The sequence below is a fragment of the Hakea prostrata genome, chromosome 7 (genome assembly GCF_041222555.1).
Source record: "Hakea prostrata isolate BN-2017 chromosome 7, UWA_Hpros_2, whole genome shotgun sequence".
Taxonomy (NCBI): Eukaryota; Viridiplantae; Streptophyta; class Magnoliopsida; order Proteales; family Proteaceae; genus Hakea; species Hakea prostrata.
In genome coordinates, this window is record NC_142606.1 from 22,169,624 (window position 1) to 22,192,053 (window position 22,430).

The window sequence follows — 22,430 nt, forward strand, 5'->3', positions numbered from 1 at the left end:
TTCTCCTAACACTCTTTATAGGCTTTTAATGCTCCATGTATCACTTCATAAGCTGCCCATCTTTTGTCTCCTTTGGCACGATCATTTCTTGCCCTCCAAAGAGTCCAAGCTATGAAAGAAATAGCGCTATAAGATTCTTCACTTACCTTTCTTACCTCTCTCCATCTTTTTATCCATTCGGCCATGCTTCTCAAATTTGTTGATGTACTTTTCCAAGATAGAGAACTACCAAACCATACTTGCCTAGCAAAGTTTCATTGGTAAAAGATATGTGAAATGTTCTCCTCTTGCTCCCCACACTCTCCCCAAATAGTGTCTCCCTTAATACCCTTACATTTTAATCCTTCTAATGTTCCAAGGCTTTCATTACATGCTCTCCATAAGAAAGAGTTTATCTTGGGCAAGGTGGGCCACTTCCATACATCATTAAATTTCTCGGCTTGTAGTTCCTCCCACTAATGTGATTTAGATGAAAATGGTCTACCTACCTCCTCCACTTGATGTATTCTTTCTTGTAATTTATAAGCACTTTTCACAAAGAATTTACCAGCATTGGCTCATCCTCTTTTGGAAATAGAGACAAATGGATGGATAAGATTGCCTCGGCCTCCTCCCCTTGAACCATTTTTTGACTTCCCTTTCATTCGATGTTCTACTCTCTTTATCAATAAGATCATCAACCATCGTGATATTACATCCATTAGGCCTAGTTGAAGTAATTTTGAAGTCCTTCAAGTTAGATACCCAAGAGTCCTTCCAAACATCTATCTTATTTTCTGTGCCGATATTCCAAATCCACCCAAGTTTAATAGCTTCTCTCCCCTCCAATGTTCCTCCACGCCCATGATGAATTATTTCCCAATCTAGCCTCTAAGAAATCACACAAGGGGAAGTAGATTGCCTTCGTGAACTTGGCCAAATCCGAATCCAGCTCTACCACCAGTCTCCATGCCACTTTACTTAGGAGTGCTTGATTGTGCAATTGTCTCTTAATCCTAATCCCCCTTTAGATTTGTGCTTTACTAATAACTTCCAAGACATTCAATGTATAGTAGATTTATATGACCCGTTGGCAATTAGTAATTTTTTTTTTGTTTGGCAAGTTCGAAAGGGTAGAGGATTATGTCCTCTCACATTTACCCAACATATATTTAGAATGAGGTCCACCTTTGAACATTGATAAAATAAATCAGAAGTGGATCTCCTTCCTAAGCCCCACGTAAAAATTATTAAAAAATTACAAACAAGATATCATACAAAAAAAATGAATCTATGACATTAAATTAGAATACGAGGGACATTGAAATTCCAATCTTATGATCTCATCTAATAAGGATCCTTTACCAAAAAAAATACCCTCTAACTAATAGGACCCACTCATCCTAGCTTCGACGCTTGAATTCAAGACTTCTTTTTACGTTGTCACTTTTGCATAGGTCTAGATCACCTCTCCATCAATGGAGAATAATGTGCTCCTTAATGTATTTTCATCATACAATAGTAATGGATTCATTATAAATTTAAATGAATTAAATCATATTTGTGACCATAAGTGAGTCTCACATGAACCCTACCATTATTGTGTGATGGAAAATGTGGGGGCGCACATTGTTCTCTTTTTACAGGAAAAGCTCATCTAAATTATTTTTACATTGGAGGGGACCAGAAATTCATTACCTTTTATTATTATTATTATTTTAATAATTTATAATTTATATATACAAAATATGATAATTCTTTTTATGGTAAAAATTAAAAATAAAAAAGAATTAAAAAAAAGGGAAAAAAAGGAAGAATACGTATCGGTTGTTCTTTCTTTCTCGTCTAAGTGTCTCCGCTAAATTCTATTTAAACACTCATCGAGGAGACGTGAGTTAATTTTACTCACGTTCTCTTGCTCTTCGTTTTCTTTCGTGACCTAACCCTAGAAAGATAGAAGCTCGTTTTTGGATCTCTTTTTGCAGATTTCGTCCAAGCAAATTGGTTTCACTTAAATTGTTGTCTCGGATCCTTATAAGCACCCTGGATCGCGCACCAGTATAGGTTCGCGTGGCGTATCAGGGGGAATTTTTTTCAGAATATAATCCGTTTCTAAGGTTCGCAATTAAATCTCTCGAAGAAATTCACGATCTGGGTTTTTCCTTTTCAATTTTGGATGGGTATGAGTAGGGTTTGCGGTGGAAACTCCAATCCTTCTTCTTCTTCATCATCATCTCCTTCTGTAACAACATCTACATCTCATACCGAAACTGTTAATGGTTCTCATCAATTCAAGATCACTGGGTACTCTTTATCAAAGGGTCTCGGGATCGGGAAGTACATCGCGTCTGATACTTTCATGGTTGGTGGATATGCCTGGGCGATCTATTTCTATCCGGATGGGAAGAGCATCGAAGACAACGCGACTTATGTTTCTCTGTTCATCGCGTTAGCAAGCGAAGGCACAGATGTCAGAGCTCTTTTCGAGTTGACACTCTTAGATCAAAGCGGAAAGGAGAGACACAAGGTTCATAGCCATTTTGGGAGGACCTTGGAGAGCGGGCCATACACGCTTAAATACCGTGGAAGCATGTGGTAAGTTGGGAGTCTTTTGTTTTATTTCATGGGCTTGAATGTTAATTGAAAATCTTCGGTTTTGAATAATTGTGCTTATTCGGGTTTTTTCTGGGTTTTGTAACGAAATTGTATGTTAGCTGACAGATTTGGGATTTGTGCATGAGGCTTTTTCGGATTTTTCTGCGCGAAAGTGCTACCTTGGTTTTGTAAATATTGTTATGTGGTATTGGTGTTAGGAATTCGGATATATGAACGTTGGCTCAGTGTTATTTGATTATCTTCGTAATTGTGAAGTTTTTTTGCATCATTGGCATACGATCTATTGTCACGCGGTTTATGCAGACATGGCTGGAGAAATTTGCGTCACACACTCTCGGGGTATCATAACAACGCACTTTTTTTGTGGATCCTTGTTTCTTCATTGAGAAATTTATGGATGACATTCTTGTTGGGGAAATGTAGATCTTTGTATTGAACAAGACAACTTAATTTCTTCATAGAGAAACTATGAATAGTTTACTGTCTTCTTTTATAATTTAAGGTGTAGGCTGCATCTGCAAAGTCAAAATGTAGTCTTTGTTTTCATCTACTGTAGCACTTCCATCTCAAGTTCAGTTGAGGTCACTGATCCATGGTTGTGAAGGAAAAAACTTGGGTGTTTTAGATCTCTAATATTTGGGGAGTACTCTTGAAGTTTGTATTTGTAGCTCAGTGTGTAAATTTATCACTATTCCATTGAAGAGGTTAAACAAGGAATGAGAAAGACCCCTGAGTCAGTCGATAGAACCATGCTAATCAGTAAGTACAAAAAATATGAAAATATTGAAGCAGGGGATAGGAGAAACTTTGAAAATTGAATGTTGAGTTGGCGCCAAGACTAGAAGAAAGCTGCACATAACTTGTACCAGTTCCCTAGGTATCTTGATATCCTCATTGTGAAGATAGCAAACTATCATGCCTTAGATGGATTGATTGTCTATGATCTCTAAGAACACTAACACAATTGATCCAGAGCAGTCTAAAGGAGTTTTCAACTGCTTTATAAATGCATTTGGATGTTGTACCTATATTGTTGGAGGAATAATTTGGAGGTGTGAATGGAAGGTTGAATTTCCTAGAGAAGTAGACCATTTTAAACTGTTGACTTATAGGTGTCACGTGTGTGGAGTTGGGTTGTTCAGTAGTTTCTTTTTATTTGTAAAGAGTATTCCGTTGTCCCACAGAATAGATTACAAATAAGTGCATTGTCAGTTTCTGCACTCCAGTTGTCTGGTTCTACATTCCAAAAGTTTGCATGTGACTCAAACTGTTAAATTGTTAGTTAGGGGTTTAGTGTATGGGAAGTGGGGTTATTCAATAGTTTTATAGGTAGGGCATGAATATGCCAATTTTCATAGAAAATTGATTGCGGATAAATTATTAATTGCCAGTTTGTATGGTCTTATTATTATGTGTTTTTCGTCCAATAAGGTCTAGCATTTAGAACAAATGACCTGTGGTGACTCTTGGGATCCATCGTCATGTACATAGTCTTTAGGCTTTTGTGTGTGTTGCATCATTACTTGACTCACATTCTAGCATTAGTCGTCGGAGCATATAGTTGTCCAACTTCCCTGAGCTTTTTAACGTGTGTTTGTGTGTATATAACATGATGGGAAGGGTTCCCTATGATGCCAGGGTGCAGTTTTGCACCAATGAGGGGGCTTATTAATCGTCCAATAGGGTGGCATGGGTGCATTGTGAGAGGGTTTCCAGAGTAATCTGCACACTAGCGTCATATATGTCCTTTTAATCATGTTTAAGTTTTAGATTCTTTCCTTCTTATTCAAGCCTATTGGTGTATATGATAGAAGAGAACACTATTTGTGTTTACTCTATTTTTTCTGATTTGTGATACAGGAACCATCTGAAGTTTAAATGCAGAGTACATTTCTTGTTTTAGTTTGTTATAAACAAGCAATTCTTTTTATCTTTCTATGCGCTTCTGTAGGATATGTTTGAACAAATCTGCCAGCTCGTTCTAGGGAGTTGGAGACTGCACTATGCACCGTTCAGTAAATTTAACGGTTATGGTTAATTAATACCCTACAATGTCTTCTACAGGGGTTACAAGCGTTTCTTTAAAAGAACTGCTTTGGAGACATCGGATTACCTCAAAGATGATTGCTTATCAGTTCACTGTAGTGTCGGTGTTGTCAGATCACGGACGGAACCGCCCAAGATATACTCCATAGCAATGCCACCTTCTAACATTGGTCAACATTTTGGGCAGCTTTTGGAAAGTGGGAAGGGAACTGATGTAAATTTTGAAGTTGATGGTGAGACATTTGCAGCCCACAAGTTGGTTCTTGCGGCTCGATCTCCGGTGTTCAGGGCACAACTTTTCGGTCCAATGAAGGATCAAAACACTCATTGCATAATGGTTGAAGATATGGCGGCTCCAGCTTTTAAGGTTGTTCAAATATTTTATAGCCTAATCACTTCATATTGATTAATTTCTTTGGGTGCATGCTTCATATTCAGCCAGTTGTATGTAATCTATCATTTTGTCACTTCGGAACACAAATATGTCTTGTTGGTGACTGGAACTGATAAACAGGAGAGCCGTCTTGAGCAAAGGCTTTGATAGGAACTGAAGACAAATATTCCTGTTTTGGAGGAAGGAAAGGGAGTAACATGAAAACTGTTGGTTTAGCAAATCGCACTTTTGTTTGTCAGTTCCAGTCACCAACAGGACATAAATACTTTGATGTTTTTGATTGTCTCGACTGCACATCTCCCAAGAAGATGAAGATGACTGGCAACCCAACCCAAAAAAGAAACAAGATCCCTTATGGAAACGATACTGTACAGGATGCCCTAATGTTGGGCCTCTTTCATTTTTTCTAAGGCTGATCAATGGGTGAACTTACATACCTATTGGATTTATTATCCCCACTATTTGGTCCAAATTGAATTCAAATTGTAAACCCTTGTTTGTTGACCATCCAACTATGTTTATGATTTCCTCTAGTTGCCGTCTCTGAGGCCTTTTCTGTGATTTAATATTTTATTATTTTTATTTTCTTTTAAAGATAGAGAGGCCCTAAGGAGATTTGAACTCGAGTTGTTTATGCTTCTTTTGATACAAGTAAGATTAGATATTTCTGTTGGTTCATTGGTTGTGTTGTCCTATAATATTGTTGGTGACTTTTTTGAGTACTTAAGTTTATTAGTTAGTTAAAGCTGGGGTTTTGGAGGCTTTAATTGTTTGGGCACCACTTGTATTTCTTGATTTGTTTCTTGCCAGAGTATCTGTGCCTTTTATTAGCAGTGTTTGGTTATGGAGATGCCAGTAGTTCAGGGTACTTGTCAAGGGCATGGTATACTCTTAAACAGACTTGCATATCTTTTATCATTCATCTGTACAGGCTGCACTGGTAGTAAGAAACTCCTTTACTACAAAATTTGCCTTGAATAATGTGGAGAAATTTTCATCTTTTTCATATATTGTAGGATGAGTACCTTTTTGTTTAGTTATGTTTACTCTCAAATTATTTACATGATAACTCATAAGGAAGTTCTATTTTTTCCTCCATTGGGTAGAAATATTCTATTTTGAGCCTTGTTATTCATCATATCATAGAGAGGTCCATAGGGAAATGTGGCTGAGTTGGCTGTTTTTGTTAGGTGAGTTGTTGTGGTGCCATAGAGGATGATTACAACATCCACAGATGTTTAGCCAGAATCTTCTCCTAAGGTGCTGCTCTCGCTCACAGATCATACTTCAGCTCTGGCTTCCTAACCTCTTGCTTCTGCTTCCAAGTGCCTGCTACTATGGTGTATAAAGTCTATCCTTTGTCAAATTTGTACGATTTCTGGTTTGTCACTTTGTGAATGTACATATTCTTTTTCTGAGTTGAATCATTCTATGTATGGAATTCCGTTCTTTGCATTTGGATGCTGCAGGTCTTTTTTTTCATCTTTTTCATGATGGAAGATGGTTGTTGAGTGCAGGGAAAAAAATTCTATGATCTGAACTAAGAAGCAGATTCATGGTACTTATCCATATAAGTTAGGTGTAACTATCTATGCTTCTTCAATGAAAATTTGCAACTATGGCCATCAGCTTGAATATGATTATTGATCTTCAATGCCCAGTTCTCTTTCTAGGGGTCTTAATAATAGCGCACTTTTGTATTTATTTATGAATCCTTCATAGTTTATGTTGTCTTCTGCTTTTATTTAACAATTTTTGGCGATGGCTCTGCACCTTTTGCAGGCCTTGCTCTATTTCATATACTGGGATGAGCTCCCTGACATGCAAGAGCTGACTGGTTTCAACTCCAAGTGGGCTTCCACCCTGATGGGTCAGCATCTGCTTGCAGCTGCAGATCGGTATGGACTTGAGAGACTCAGGTTGCTTTGTGAGGCCAAACTCTGTGAAGATGTTGCCATTAACACTGTGGCCACGACGCTAGCCTTGGCAGAGCAGCACCACTGTTTGCGGCTGAAAGCTGTGTGCCTCAAATTTGTTGCATCGCCAGAAAATTTGAGAGGTGATTTTTCTCCTCCTATGGTCTTTCTTACGACACTCCTTAGAGCTATGAAGTGATGTTTGTAGAACCTTCTAGTTGGTGCTTAAGATTCAATATGAGTTACTATGATTATTAAGAAGCTTTTCTTATTACTTGTATTGTAATATTGTGCTTTCAAAAGCTAATGTCGGTTGTAATTTTTCTGGCAGCCGTGATGCAAACAGATGGCTTTGAATATCTGAAGGAAAGTTGCCCGCCAGTCCTGACTGAACTGCTGGAATATGTGGCAAAGATTGGTGAGCACTCTATCATCGTCTGCAGACATGGGAATGAAGGCATGCTTGATGGCAGTGATGCTAATGGAAGACGCGTGAAACAAAGGACATAACATGGTGGTTCTCTTCACGTCATCCTTGTAAAGCCCAAAACATAAAAAAGGGATAAAAAACGAAAGAAGGAAAGGGTCCTCACTCCTGGAAAAATGATAGGATCATTTTCTGGTTTGTTTACTGTACCTTTTTGTAAGAGATGCAAGGATAATGATTTGTATGTCGCAATGTAATTTGAAATCCTCTTGCAGAGCCTGCGGGGTTTTCTGGTGAACTTGGTCTTCTTGGTTGGAGTCGTCGGTCATTGAATAGAATCGGTCTGTTAATAGTTCTCTATGATCCCGTGCTAATTGTTTAATTGGTCATTGGTAGTATGTAATGTTCTTTTTGTATTCAAGTGATTTGAGGGGCTTCAGAGAGCATTTTATTTGGCAGGTGCTTTCAATCATGTCCATAGTTCGTTTCTGCACACGAGAAAATCGTTGATTTCAGTGTTTGAGAGCTGTTTCAGCTTGTCCAGTGTGTTTTTGCAATGAAATTGTTAATGGTGGAGATAAATCTGTTAGTATCTTGATTTGGGTACTATTTGTCGTGAATTTCTCATCTTTTGGTTCGTGTCAAAGTGATGACATAGGAACTGTATTCATTTTGGTTCTGTTCCTCACATTTTTTTATTCTTTTGTGGGAGATAAGTTTCCTACACTGTCATTCTATAGATTCCTTTATTACAAACTTAATTTTCCCACAATTGGCACAGTTGCATACATACTAATACAAAAAAGAGAGAGAGGGGAACACTGGAAACATAATATTTAGTGCCCATATACAAATGCTCTTTTATGGCAATACGATTCAATGGCCATATGAGCATTTTATTCATTTGATGGTGGCAGCAAATTGTGGGTTCATCTCCCAGCTACAAGATGTTGAGCAGGAAAAAGATAAATAGGAGGGCATGCAAACCCCTTGTCTGGCTCTTAAAACTCCTAATGCTTGGCTTTTGTATCTTCAGTGAATAGAACAGGGGTCACAGATTTGTCCATGCAACCCCTACACATCTGTGATTTACTGTAACGTCTGAAATAATCTTCTATCATCTTCAACAGTTAGAAGTCACTCTCCAAAGATTGGCACCAATAAAATAATCTGACGACAAATGAATTCTCTTGAAACTTGGACGTCACACACCTTTGACACTGTGAGAAGATGATTTCCACCATTCACTAGAAACATGTAGCTCAGTTTCCGTTACAAGCTAATGCTCTAAACAATCAGGACCACCGGCCACCAGGGCCACCTTGTGCAGTAGCCATCCTCCTTGCAATATATTGTGGTGGTTTTGGCTGCACTCCGATGGGTGGTCCATCTCCTTCACCCTCTTCACTCCCAGTTTTATAGCCAGGGATCCTTCTAGGGTATGGACAGCCAGAACCGACATATTGAGTCGACATGGGGGGATTTCTGCCAATCTTCCTTTGTTCAAAAGCCTCTGCTGCAGTCCCATGATCATGGTGCAAAACTGAACTAACCGCCTTCCCAGGCTTTGCTGCTGCTGGACCTATACAGGAGAAAACATTAGGAAGGTGTGGAATGACACCGGAAGTAGAAATCAAGAAGTAAGGTTCTTGCCAACCAACTATTTTATGTAACTATGAATTTTTCAGCCAGTGATCATGAACAGGGGATGGTAATGAAGAGGTTAAACATGGAACCCACGCTGCATAGATTGATAGGTTCTGGTATGCCAAGCAGGTTAGGGTTAGCTATGGGCTTACATCCCAAGACCCAATCTGTTTGGTCTCAACACACAGGGACATTCATCAGTAGCTGTGCAAGAATGGATAAGTTAGTGTTGGGAAATAAATATATTAGCACAGCAAAACCCACCCCCTATTCTGAAGCCATACTTTTAGCAGCGCCTACCCTGTCACAAATAGGAAATACAATCACGAATACCAAATGCATAATTATGGCAATGGAATCGTCAATGTTATAGGTAAGAACTCTACCCCCCAAAAAATATTATAATAACACATTAACAGAGTGAAAAGTAACTTGACATATTTACCAAAGAACACCACAGGAAGAGGGAACAACCAAGAGGAATGGTACACAAGTTATTAAAGATTGATGGGAGTTTTGGTAAGATGTCATGACCAAGTAGAACACACATCACCTTGGATTCTCTGAGAAAATTGGGGAGGAACTCTTGTCATAGCTGCCCCGTAACTCCTGTCTGGCGGCAGCTTCTCAATATCCTTGATGGAACATCTGGAGAGGTCATCAGTGACCTCTTGTGAAAGATGTACCGTGTTGTCTGAGTATTGCACACATGCTCTGCATGAGTAGAAGTTCCATCAGTGACCAAGATGATGTCTCCATCGACAGATAGAATAGCATTACAAGCATGATATGGAAAAGTATACCTGGGTAATGACGTATGATGCCTCTCAGGTGGAGGTACAGTAGAACCATTTCCATAATGCTCCTCAAGATAAGAAAACTGCTTCTTAAATTGGTCTACGGCACTGTAAAGACAAGTCTAACTGTCATACTTCACTAGTGTTCCAAACAGAGACTCAAGAACTGAAGTTGACTTGTCAATGCTCAAGATTTCACAATAGGGAGTATGGTTTACTGTGGCTCGAGAGTTCGTAACTTTGGTCTTTCTTTTCACAGTTAAGAAAGAAATCAACAACTTGAATGCTTATGTGATGAAATTTAATAGCTTCTACAGTTGGCGGTATCTCCTAGAAAGTCAAATGCCAAAAACCTTGGATTTAGGTCAAGAGACAATAACTTGAAGCCATGGTTATGTAGCAGCTCTACTTCTGGAAAAGTACACAGGAACTCATGCCATCTTCGGATGACACTGGGTTCTCCGTAAGTATTCTAGTAGGGTATGGAAATTAGAGCTGAAGGGATCTATGTAAAATATAAGATGATACATCTAGAAATAAACAAGTATTATTTCTTTTGAATTGACTGGGACTAATAATTTATGGATGCACATATTAAGAAAATTGGCAAATCAGAAAGTTAAATTTGGCAAATGGGAACCAATACCTTGGATACATAAAATTAGTTGGTTCTGTGCCGTCCAGAAACTCCTTCAACATCTTCGGATGGTATTCGAGAGCCTCCCGATAGACAAGTTCTCGGACATCCTCCTTTGTAATCCTTCGTCTCTCAAACTCAAACTCCATCTTTGTCACTGGTTGAGCAGAAGGCTCTCTCTCAACCTTGGCCAAGCCCCTAAAATAGGGATCCCTCAAAGCCTGACACCTTGTGGCACAAATATGCCCCGTTAGACAAGAAGGGCACATGATAGAAATAAAAGAGAGAAAAAAGCATGTCCACTGTACCTCCTCAGCAGTAGGTCGATCCTTGGGCTCAAATGCCAACATCCTTTCCAACAGACGAAGAGCAAGGGGATCTGCAGTTGGGAATTTCTGGGAAAAAGGAATAGGCTTTTTCTTTCGCATGCTAATTAAATATCTGCGGGCCTTCTCATTACGCACCTGTACAAATTAACAGCAAGAACAGTAGCAAATCAATGAATTAACTAAAACTACAAAAGCATCCAGATTAAAGCAACATTCCTATTACAGGAAACAAACCCTGGCTATTGCTTCAGAAGAAGGAGTCCCTAGCAGATCAGTCATCAGATCCAACTGGTGCACCACATTTTTGCCAGGAAAGAGAGGTTTTCCTGTCAGAATTTCAGCAAAGATGCAGCCAATGCTCCAGATATCTATCGCTGGTGTGTACTGCAACAGTTCATAGATAAAGAGAATCCCTTTCTATGAGTGAAGTATATAACAAATTGTTGCCAAATACCAAGAATCCCAGACTTAGAATTGAAAAGACATAACTGAAATGATCCCCCCCCCCCCCGGGTCATTTAATCCAAATTTTCAGGTGGTATAGTTTGTTCAGCTTTCACCATGAGCAAAAATAGCTAATTATGTCTGGTAAATATCCATTTGTTTCATAAGTCGTCTATTTCTACATTCACTGTGAGCAAAAGTACCTAATTATGTCTGGTAAATAGCCCTTTGTTTCATAAGTCGTCTATTTCTACATTTCTTTCTGGAGGAAATTTCGAAACACCACTGTCAATGGGATAAAATTCTTAACAATGTGGTGTTAGCAGTAACAACTTAGCCAGTAGATTAAATAAACACTCTGTAGAGAGACAAATTTTCTTTTCCCTTTCCAATATGTGTGTTAAAGTGAGAAGTCGCTCGGATGGTTTCTTAAGGTTCTTTAAAAAAGAAAAACTCTGCTGCGAATTCCAGTTAGTTTCTCTGTTGACTAAAGAGGAAGCTTGGGGGACTGGGAAACTCCTCTTTTAGATGCCCAAAACCTCATCAGTTTTAGAACATCCCTAAGCATCTGCAGCTATCAGTTTCCATATCATCTGCCATAACACAGACAGAAACCTAATACACTCTTTGCAATGCTACATTTAGGTTAACATGACATTTGAGGAGCCAACAAAGTCAAGATCCAAACTTCCTTCCCTCTATAAGGCAAATAAATGAGCTAAGGACCACTTGATTTTGGGAAACAGTTCTAGGTATTATCATCTAATTGGAAAGATAAAGATATTCAAGTACCTTTCTGTACTTTGCTGAGAGGAATTGAGTACGGACCTCAACCACAAAACCAGAAGAGTAATGTAAATGATGGATAGGGGTCCCCTCAACTAACCTCCATAAAGCTATGGACGACTGTATATGCAAATCTTACGAAAATATTAATAAATAATCTCATTAGCTATCCCTCTCCAAATCCAATGTTGTCTATGTAGTCTATACTCTAGCAAATTCCCTATTCCCTACAATTTTTTTATTAGAAGAATAAAATGGAATTGATTTACAGTTCATTTTTGACACATGAATTCAAACATTCATTTTCCTATCACTGGAAAGGAAGACCAATCATTCTTCAGTACTTTATTCATTAAAAAACTTGAACATCAATGATTATCATCATGAGTACAGGAAATTTACCCAGTTCACAGAGCTACACTGTTAAAGGGCCCTAGAGTGGGGGAGGGCCTAGGGGAAGGGTAAAAAGAACAGAATTTCTGAAATGAAAACTGGGAATGCTGCAAATCTCAATTTCTCCGCTAACCATTATATAGTAGGAAGACTTAACTAGCTGAATTCTATTACCAGATGCAAATCTTTTACCGAAAGAAAGAATATTTGGAAAGAAACTATATAAGTGACAAACAAAATGAAAAGGAGGCTGAAGCCAAACTTTATGCAACCTTACTTAAAAGGATCAACTTATCCTATTATTGATGGTACCGCCCTAGTTTATGTACCAATATCAATTCATGGCACTCAATCGTGAGCAGTAAAATGGAGGCAAAGGTCTGTAAGAGGTGTATGTGCTCCCAAAGAAAATTAAGTGGCAATAAAAAAAAGGACTGCACGTGGGAGGTACACCTTGATGAAACCAAGAGCATGAGATGTGATATAAAATGGAAATGAGAGTAGAGAAGAGTAAGTTGGCAAAGGTAAGTAAATAAACAATGGGACAAAGAATGCCACCCAGTCACAAAGCACTGATGTGCCTGTGTGCAGACACAGGATGCATGTGAATGATTGACATACCCCTGGGAAGTATAGTAGGAAAGGACCAGGTGCCATGCCCCTCTCATTTCGCGAGCAGCTGTGACTGGGCCCACATACTTTGCCGCACTGTGCAACAAGGTGACATTCCTTCTCTACTGGTGTGGCATCTTCCCTCTCCCCAAGTCCACCATCCATACCATGGAATCTCTCTTTTCTGCTTTCCTCTGGAAGGGTCGGGAATCCTCTCGTTTCCTTCATCCCCTTAGTTGGGCTGCCACCTGTCGGCCTAAAGCTGAGGGTGGGCTTGGTATCCACTGGATTTATGATGTAATTGGCCTATCTACTCAAACTCATCTGGGAAATTGCCTCCAAACATAATTCCATTTGGGTATCTTGGGTTTACTCATATCTCCTCAAATCGGATTCCTTTTGGACATCCTCGTCCCTCTCCTCTTCTTCTTGGATCTGGAAAAAACTTCTTACTCTTTGGCCCCTTGCCCTCTCTGCAATTTCTACTCAAATTTCCTCCGGTTCCTCCAGTTCCTTTTGGCTTGACCCCTAGCATCCGATGGGCATTTTGTTCACTATTTTGGGTCCCTAAGCTATCTACAATTCACGTATCCCCAAAGCTATCCCCCTTTCCTCTTTCATCTCTAATGGCTCTTGGTCCCCTTCTCCCCACCCTTGTCTCACACAATTCTAGAGCTCCCTCTCTCCCCTCTACTTCTGACATTACCTTGTGGATCCCGTCCCATACCAAAACCTTCACTGCCGCCTCAGCTTGGAATCTCCTTAGATCCCCTTGCCCCCTGTCCCTTGGGGCCCCCTAGTTTGGTTCAAAGTCCACATCCCTCGCCACTCCCTTACCCTTTGGAGATCCCTCAACTTGGCCCTTCCCACACAAGCTTTTCTTATTAGTTGCCACATCCCCGCCAATCCCAATTGTATCCTTTGTGGGAACGGTATTGAGGACCTTGACCACCTTTTCTTCGCCTGTCCCTTCTCTAGTTCCATTTGGACTTTAGCCCCTGCTTCCATTTGGCCCAGATCGAGACGGTATTTTGGTTTTGCTCGAGATTGATAGTGGATCCTAAGAATGTTCTCTGGCTCCATGATTTGCGATCTGGTAGGTAAGCTTGTCTTTGCTCCTGTTGTTCGCCACTTGTGGTGGGAGCGCAACATGAGAAGATGGACTTCCAAATCCCGTTCCCGTAGCTCAATTTGGAAAGCCATCTATTTTGATGTTTCTTCTAGGCTTATCTCTATTCCCCATCCCCCTGTTTTTGATTCTTCGACGAATAGGCTGATTGTTAGTTCCTCGAGTCTCAGTTCTTCTCTCCAGTCGTCTCCTTGGTGGTTGTCCCCCCCCCCCTAGTTTCCCCTTTTATTTCTCTTTGTATCTCTCTTTGGCCTTGGTTTGTAACACATTTATTTATTCATCCAACAAAAAAGGTGACATTCCTTCTCCCAGACAAATAATTAAAGATAAATCATCAAACACATCAAGTGATATAGTTATTCACTATTACAAAGATCACATCAAGGTACATCTAGATAAGGCCAACAAGAAGAGTTCGTGCACCTTTGAGAAGAAGGATCCACATAACTCAGGAGCTCTGTACCACCTTGTCGCAACATAGTCCTGAAAAATGGAATAAACAAATATGAATGCCCATGAATATGCATACCAAAAAGAAAATCAACTAATTTATTCCCACAACTAACAGGTGAACATCAAGTAGGAAACCTGAAGTGATAATTACAGTTGACTGATAAGAAACTTACTGTCCAAAATATGGTTGTTGGAGTATCAGTAAAGGCCACTCTAGCAAGACCAAAGTCACATATCTTGAGTTTGCAATCAGCATTTGCTAAGATGTTCTTTGGTTTTAGGTCACGATGAAAAACATTTGCTAAACCATCAGCACAGAACATCAGAATAGACCATTATCAGTCAACTAACAGTTTTCTGTTAAAGAAAATATTACTTTTTCCATATTCAAAATACAAGGAATCTTATATGCAATAAAATTGGTTTTGGAGTTGCAAATAACCTGTGTGTATATACTTTAATCCTCGAAGAAGCTGATAAAGAAAGAACTGATAATGTTGTGGGGTCAAATCGTCATTTGCTTTGATAACCTGATGCAGATCAGACTCCATGAGTTCAAACACCACATAAATGTCTTTGAATTCTCTTCTTGAAGGAGGCAGAAGGATATGCTTGATTTCCACAATATCGGGATGCCGAAGCAACCTAAGAAGCTTAATCTCACGAAGAATGCGTGTTGCATCAGAGACATGCTCGAAGATATCATTGATCTTCTTAATTGCAACTTTCTCCCCAGTATGTGTGTCATATGCAGAGCAAACAACCCCATAGCTTCCTTTACCTATAACTTCTTCTATTTTGTATCTGTTGCCTTCCCCATACTCCGTGAAGAAATCCTCCACTTGTCCCTGCATCACCAATATCCAGTACAAGCATTGCCTTATCAGTCAGAACTCCAAACTGATTCCAGAGAAGGAATTTGAATGAAAATGAACCACCCCAGTGGCAAGTGGCAACATAGATAGCTGACACACAAATGATACCTTAAAAGATTCAGAAACTAGAAAAATTACAGCAGATACAAAGACTAAGTAGATTTCTTTTTAAAACTTCATGCCAAATCCAGTAATCTAATTCACCTCAACTCAAGTCACGCTCAATATGTGCAACATCTTCATTACAAAGTTCCTTGCACAGCTGTATTAAATTGAAATTCACCACCTTAAACACCCTATCTATGCAGTTTTGCGAGCAACAACAGAGCTGCATAAAGAACCCAAGCAAACCAGGAGTAGGTAACAGTTTGCAATTTATTTTTTCTAACGGAAGCAAAAGAAATAAAAAAAATGAAGCTTCTTACTCACTAATTCATTTGAAACCAATCAAATGTAAAACCAGAAAAGAACCCATAAACAAACATCAAATTTTGATCTTGAAAATGATGTGAAACTAAACAGATAAATCAGAAAAGGATATATATGTATATTTACCTTTCTTCGTTGGTCGGTCTGCATCTTATCAAACAAAGCTAAAAAACCTCAGAATTTTCCAAAGCCGGAAACGGATAGAAACATGTCGCAAACTTCAGAAATGGCAGTAGACAGAGAACCAAGTAGAACTTGTTTCTATCAGAGAATTAGCTGAAAGCACTGAGACAGAGATCTAAAGAAACAAAAACCCTAATATCACCAGCGTCAGCAGAAAAGAACACCTCTTAAGATGAGAATCAGGAGTAAGCTAGATGCTTAGATGCTGAACTTCTCCACCCATCGGATATCAAAATGAAGCAAAATTCAGACACTTACTTCTTGATATTAAAAAAAATATATAAAAAATTCCAATGGCTGGTATTAGGAAGAATACAGATTCTAGCGGATTTAATTCAGCCAAAAGGAACAGAAATCGATATTAAAAAAAAAAAAAAAAAGAACTTGCAAAACGTCCCCAAATTGTTCTTGGTAAGATTAGCAGATCAACCAAGCTTGATAGGATTGAAGCGCCGCGACAACCTTCGGCCTCTGGCTTAATGTAGCCTGAAAACTAGCAAGTCAATAGCAAACTTGACTCCGACGAACCCCAAAAACCGATTTCTTGATGGGCTTCAAAAAACGCAAATAAAAAGTCAGCAAACGCCCAACTTGGATTTCAGAGATGACGCATTGATAATTGAAGAAAAAGCTTGATTGGGTCTTTTGAAGCACACGGGAGAGACAGAGAAGAACTGGGTAGCAGGGAAAAAAGAAATGGCAACGTAACGTTCACCTCTCTTTCTCTCTCTCTCGCTTGCTATTTGTCCTTAACAACGGTCTCTTGTTTCTGACTCGGGATTTTAAAGATGGTTACTTTGAAATCCTGCAAGCATGAGCAGAGGCAGAGAGAGAGAACAAGGAAGCAATTATGAACTGTTAACTCTAACTAATAATTATCATTTGTACTAAAATATCAGAAAAATATCATTTTTGATCGGACAAATCTCTTTGTAATTTATTGCTGAGAAGATATTAAAGAATAATGTAAGTTAGAAGCTTCACCCAAAAAAAAATAATAATAATAATAATGTAGAATAATAGTGAGAGAAAATGAGAAAATAATTTGTATAGGAGTGTATCCTTTATGCTTTTTGAAACTTAATATGTAAAAGAATCTCCCAAAGTCTCTATTTAAAGAATTTAATTTTTCAGTTCCCATCCTATAAGGTGTTGGTCTTTGTCCGTTCAAATATTTCTTCAAATTTAAATGACATTTTTATACGAAGCATGCTAGGGTCTCCTCATTTTCTCTCCTCTCAAAATGACAGCTCTGCCTCTGGGTGTTGAGTTGGGATCGTGGATAGAGAATGTTATTCTCCCACACTTTTTCGCTGCATAGTTAGAAGAATACCCTACCTTCAGTCTATCTTATTAATGTTCAAGGTAGGGAGTGTGGATCATTTTTCCTGATAGAGAGCTGTTGTGTTACAACCACAAATTATGTGGGGTCTACAAGTAAAAAATAATAAATTATTTAAAAATTCTATCACCCTAATCCTGTGGATCCCATGTAAATCGTGGTCAACAGCTGTCAGGGGAGATAGAGTGTTCCCTGTCGGGGGAAATGATCTAGACTCACTGGGCAAGACTTCTACTCTTGTGGGTAAAGAATCCGAAATTGTGATGAGTAACTTGAGTTACGTATTTACATGATTTCTACAGCTGACATGAAATATATTAAATAAATAAAATAATAATAATATATAGATTCTTAGATTTTATTTTTTGATTTATTTTTATTTTATGTATGTCAGGTGGACAGATAATGAGTCTGGAAAAGTCTTATTATGCAACCCAATTAGTATCGCATGGCCCTCGCAGCATGAGTAGTAGTAGTGGATTAATCAAATAAATAAAAAAATTCTTACACCCACAAGTCACATTTTGACTAGCATATTCTTATTCCCAAGGTTGATTTCATGAAAAATTATCCATTCATAGAGTATCATTAACCATTCTCAATGGTTACAAAATGTTTATGTAGGTAGAGATCAATCCATATCTATATCTTACATAAAAGTATTAAACCTACTTTGATGTTGTGGATTAGTTTAGATCCTCTTGACTTGGGCAAATTATCCCCACATTTTTCCACCATCACACATGATTCGTCGTCTATGGTACACCATCAAATTTGTGTCGGTCCAACCATGAAGGTGGGAGAATTAGGGACAATCTGTCTGGTGAGAGGATCTAGACTTGTTGGGGATGTGTGCATTTAAGTTCGGGGTCCATACCCTATGGACTATTTCGATCGATGTATATCCATACGAAAAATTGTTCAAATTTCATTTCGTAAAAATGTACCATGTTTGTTTGATCTGTTTTCATATTGGTTAAACAAATCTACTCTCATCTAGGTTTGATAAAAAATTATCTAAATTCTCTTGATTAGTAAATTATCACATCACCCATATACATGATGTAATTATATCAAAGGAAAAGAGAGAGACAGAGAGCAAGATTGTCCATAAGACCTTTTAGTCTTTTCATATTATCAACTCTTCACTGATGATGACTACTATCTACCCTCTGTACTTTTTTTTTTTTTGCCAACTTCAGTTTTCAAGGCTTTCAGGGCTTTTGCCTTGACTAATCCAGTGTTCGACCCGGGTCGTACACCTGGCTGTGGTGGATGAGTCTCCCAGTGGGGATCTTTTGCATTTACAAGATTTTGATACCAAAACCTTACTTAAGCGGACCAAACTGCTTACCACTTAGACCAACCCCGTTGGTATATACTTTTAATAATTTATAAATATATATTTTCTTTTCAAATAGAAGAAAAAACCTTTTCATTAATGATGATTGTGTTTAAGAAGTCCACCTAAATAGAACCTGGCTGAAATGAGACTTAAAAAGGCATGAACACAGCTTACATGACTCTTGCAATTCTTTAAAGAAAGGAGGGCTATATAATATATTTCTATATATATATATATATATATTTGTATCCTTGGATATAGCTGGTTCTCAATGCAATCCAACTCAGATCTCTCAGATCTTAATGCTATTCTACTTTAAAAAAACACAAAGGCCAAACCCTCAAAGAATAATTCTTTGTCACTAATTCCTAATTTTTTTTTCTTTTCTTTCTTGGATGAGCTTCAAAATAAAAAATTTCATGTTGGAAAAGGAAAAGAAAAGCATCACTCTTAGAAATTGGAATGTACAATGTTGTATCAACCACTAAGTGCCTAATGAGGCATACAATGTTCAAATTTTGTTTCATACGTATTTTGCGATTTATTAATGTACACTGAGTCATGTGAAATATAACCTTACGATTGAAAGCATCTCAGTTAATTGAATGGAACATGATCTTCGTTGATAATTGATTTATTAAACGAGTATTTTCAATTTAAACATAACAGATGTAGATAATTAATATCGTGGAGTTTAGGAATCAAAATCACAAGAAGGTGAAGGTATACAGGTCTAGAAACCCTAAAAGAGGATATTTTGCATGTGATCTTTTGGAGCACTTGAATTTGCTTTGCATGCATTAGTCTTTATATGACAGGTAAAAAGGTGAAGAAGCCTTTTGATTTTCCAAAGATGCCTTTCCATTTGGCCTTTGGTGCTTGTTTCAGTCATATTCTTGACAAACATGTATGGTGTGTTTGGTTGGTGAGTGTGGGTCATCTCTCCAGAAGGGGGAGCTCCGATGGTTTTACAACCACAAACTATATGGAGCACACAAGTAAAAAATAATAAAATATATATTTTTAAAAAAAAGCTAGAACCCTAATCCTGTGGGCCCCCCTATAATTTGTGGTCAATAGCCGTCAGACATCGGGGGAGATAATCCGGACTCTTGGTTGGCATGAATAAGTAGAAATGTGGAAAATACTGACTTCTTTATATTGGACAAACTATTTCATATATGACCATGCATTTAAGATTTTCATTTCCAAAAATTAGAAAAGCTTTGGGCTTTCATTTTCAAAACCCAAGCCCAACTAAAGCTTGATCAGATAAGCCCACTACAGCCCAAACTGGCCCAACTAAGTGCAGAAAACTACAAGTCTATAACCAATCCAAGTACAGCAATATATGAACAGAATGAACAAGAAAGAACAGTAATTCTTGACTGGTAGGAGGAGCTGAGACAAGCTATAAGCTAATGGTGAGACAAAGAGATCTAATATTAGAAGCATACATGGAAGGATCCAAAGCTGTAAACAAGGTTATAACTAGCCTTCAAATGCTCAGCTACTTCACCAAATTCTGTGATTCTTATTCATTTCCCAAAATTGTGCTCAAAAACCATATTACAAAGTTTACAGCAAACCAAGCAATTTCACAACCCAAATCTTATTAAACCATTATTAATACACATGATTTAACACTGATTACAACAATGTTCTCTACGAAAGTGCTGCCCTCACTGGGCATACTTGGCAAACCACTCGAACATGTTCTGGTGTGCCTCCTCGGCGTTTCTTGCAGCTTCTGCATTGGTAGCATCATACCTTACTGTCCATCCATGTTCTACCCCAGGGAAGATTTTCACATATCCATCAACCTATGTATACAGAAAGAGCAGAAAAGATCAGAGATTGATAAACAGGAAGTGTCTAACATTAACACCATTAAGTTTTGATGATCATTACCTTTAAAGCTCCAGCAAATTGTTTCACCATTTCTGGTGGGGAGAAATTGTCAATTTCAGCTCCAAGGACTGCTAGGGGAGCCTTAACATCTGCAAATAATCCAGTTTCACAGAAAAGATGAACAGATTTGATGAAATAAAGAAATGATCTTGAAGAAATTTACTGTCAAGTTTCATACCCTTGATGTCATCTACAGTGACAAATGAAGGATGGCAGAGCACTCCAGCTTGGATCAAACTTTTCTTTGCTAGTTCCACAACCACCTTGGCTGACAAGGAATTTAAGTTTCTTAGATAGCTCTGCTAATAGATAAACAAGAATAGTAATAACTGTGTCAATGCTAACAGCATGGAAAGAAAAAAGAGATATCTTACCACCCCAGCACATGCCTGCAGCTCCAATTTTGGCAAAGCCTTTGCTTTTTATAGCTTCAACAATTGGTATGGCTTCTTCAACTCCTTTTTCCTACAGGAATATAAAGACTTGTTATATTGATCATCTCATAACAATAAACTTTGAATCTATCTATCATTAAGATGAAGAAACTAACCCATCCATGGCCTTGTAACCAGACGAACAATTCACCCTTTGCTGGGTCATAGGGGTCATCATGCATGAACTCAGGAACCACCACATAATACCCCAAAGTTCCAAGTTTGTCTGCAAGCTTCCTTTAAAATATAATGCTATGGGTATTAGTTACAAAGTAGATAAACATTTTGAAGCTAAATCAACATAGAAATTTAATATTGGTCATGCCCAGAAAAAGAAGATCTATCAATGGTTTCTTTTGGGTACAGAAAGGGTAGTAGAAAACAGAGTCATGAATTTGTCTTACCTAAAGTTTGGTGCTTCAAATCCTGCAAAAGTTCAGAAGGAAACACATTAATGACTAATTCTCAACAACAACAACAGTAGATGATGGCAATACAGATTTGGTCCAAGAAGTGTCAATCCATGATGAACAAAATTTCAGGAAGAGCAATAAAAACATAAGATGGAAGTTTTGAAGATAAGATTAAAATTACCAAAAATGTCAGAGACAAGAAGGATAGCAGATTTGGATTCAGCTGAACCAGTGAGGTAGCTCTTGAGTCCTCCAAATACTTCGACACTACCTACCCCAGAGTTTGGGTCGAGGGTAGGTGCGTTTGCACAGCATTGAGGACCTGACATCTCTCCTCTGCTTTACAGATTCAAACTTACAGAGAAGGAAAAGGAATGATAAGTGGAAAAAACACAACCAAACGTTCCAGGAAGTTGGGATGAACTGAACTGAGAAGATGACTCTTTATAGAGGAGAGAAGCTCTAGAAGGAAGATTGTTAAAAGTCCTCGTTTGGCATCATCCCTGACATCACACAAGACACTACTGGTGGAAATTTCTCCTGAGGTCTATCCATTGCATCCAATCGTATGAATCATCTATCTTAAAAGAATAAAAAAACCAATCAAAACTGATAGCTCATCAGATATATCTTGTGGTTCTGGAAATGTCATTAGGATTTGTGACATGGATGAACATCCAGGAAAATTATTGTTTTAGATTCTGCGAATTCTTCCAAGTTCCAGAATTTTTTAAAAATCTTTTATTAATCTTAAAAAATATATATATATGACAATGATTTACAGTTATCATAAAAAAAATTTTAAAAGCTAAAACCCAAACCAGAATTTTGAATGAATTAATTAAAATATCTTGAAATATTAATTTTTCATTGACAGCCAACAAAAAATTTAC

General features: G+C 38.1%; 3 protein-coding genes across 3 annotated transcripts; 1 reads left to right on the forward strand and 2 right to left on the reverse strand.

The window, feature by feature from the left end:
* The first annotated feature begins 1,874 nt into the window (after positions 1 to 1,874).
* LOC149010577 (BTB/POZ and MATH domain-containing protein 2-like) lies at positions 1,875 to 8,071 on the forward strand. The gene is made up of 4 exons (XM_089164334.1): positions 1,875 to 2,574; positions 4,660 to 5,008; positions 6,818 to 7,094; positions 7,283 to 8,071. The coding sequence occupies exons 1-4, from the start codon at positions 2,156 to 2,158 to the stop codon at positions 7,459 to 7,461; spliced, it is 1,224 nt and encodes a 407-aa protein (XP_089020460.1). The 5' UTR covers positions 1,875 to 2,155; the 3' UTR covers positions 7,462 to 8,071.
* A 32-nt stretch (positions 8,072 to 8,103) lies between these two features.
* Positions 8,104 to 16,983, reverse strand: LOC149010578 (mitogen-activated protein kinase 15-like). The gene is made up of 11 exons (XM_089164332.1): positions 16,808 to 16,983; positions 16,036 to 16,644; positions 15,048 to 15,453; positions 14,779 to 14,906; positions 14,576 to 14,635; positions 11,023 to 11,172; positions 10,768 to 10,923; positions 10,469 to 10,680; positions 9,829 to 9,930; positions 9,579 to 9,739; positions 8,104 to 8,960 (listed from the first exon to the last, which is right to left on the reverse strand). Exons 2-11 carry the CDS (start codon positions 16,057 to 16,059, stop codon positions 8,674 to 8,676), a joined length of 1,686 nt encoding a protein of 561 aa, XP_089020458.1. The 5' UTR covers positions 16,060 to 16,644; positions 16,808 to 16,983; the 3' UTR covers positions 8,104 to 8,673.
* Positions 16,984 to 20,449: 3,466 nt separating this feature from the next.
* LOC149010579 (endo-1,3;1,4-beta-D-glucanase-like) lies at positions 20,450 to 22,195 on the reverse strand. The gene is made up of 7 exons (XM_089161805.1): positions 21,719 to 22,195; positions 21,529 to 21,550; positions 21,241 to 21,361; positions 21,065 to 21,155; positions 20,869 to 20,958; positions 20,691 to 20,779; positions 20,450 to 20,602 (listed from the first exon to the last, which is right to left on the reverse strand). Exons 1-7 carry the CDS (start codon positions 21,864 to 21,866, stop codon positions 20,462 to 20,464), a joined length of 702 nt encoding a protein of 233 aa, XP_089017931.1. The 5' UTR covers positions 21,867 to 22,195; the 3' UTR covers positions 20,450 to 20,461.
* Between the last annotated feature and the right edge of the window lie 235 nt (positions 22,196 to 22,430).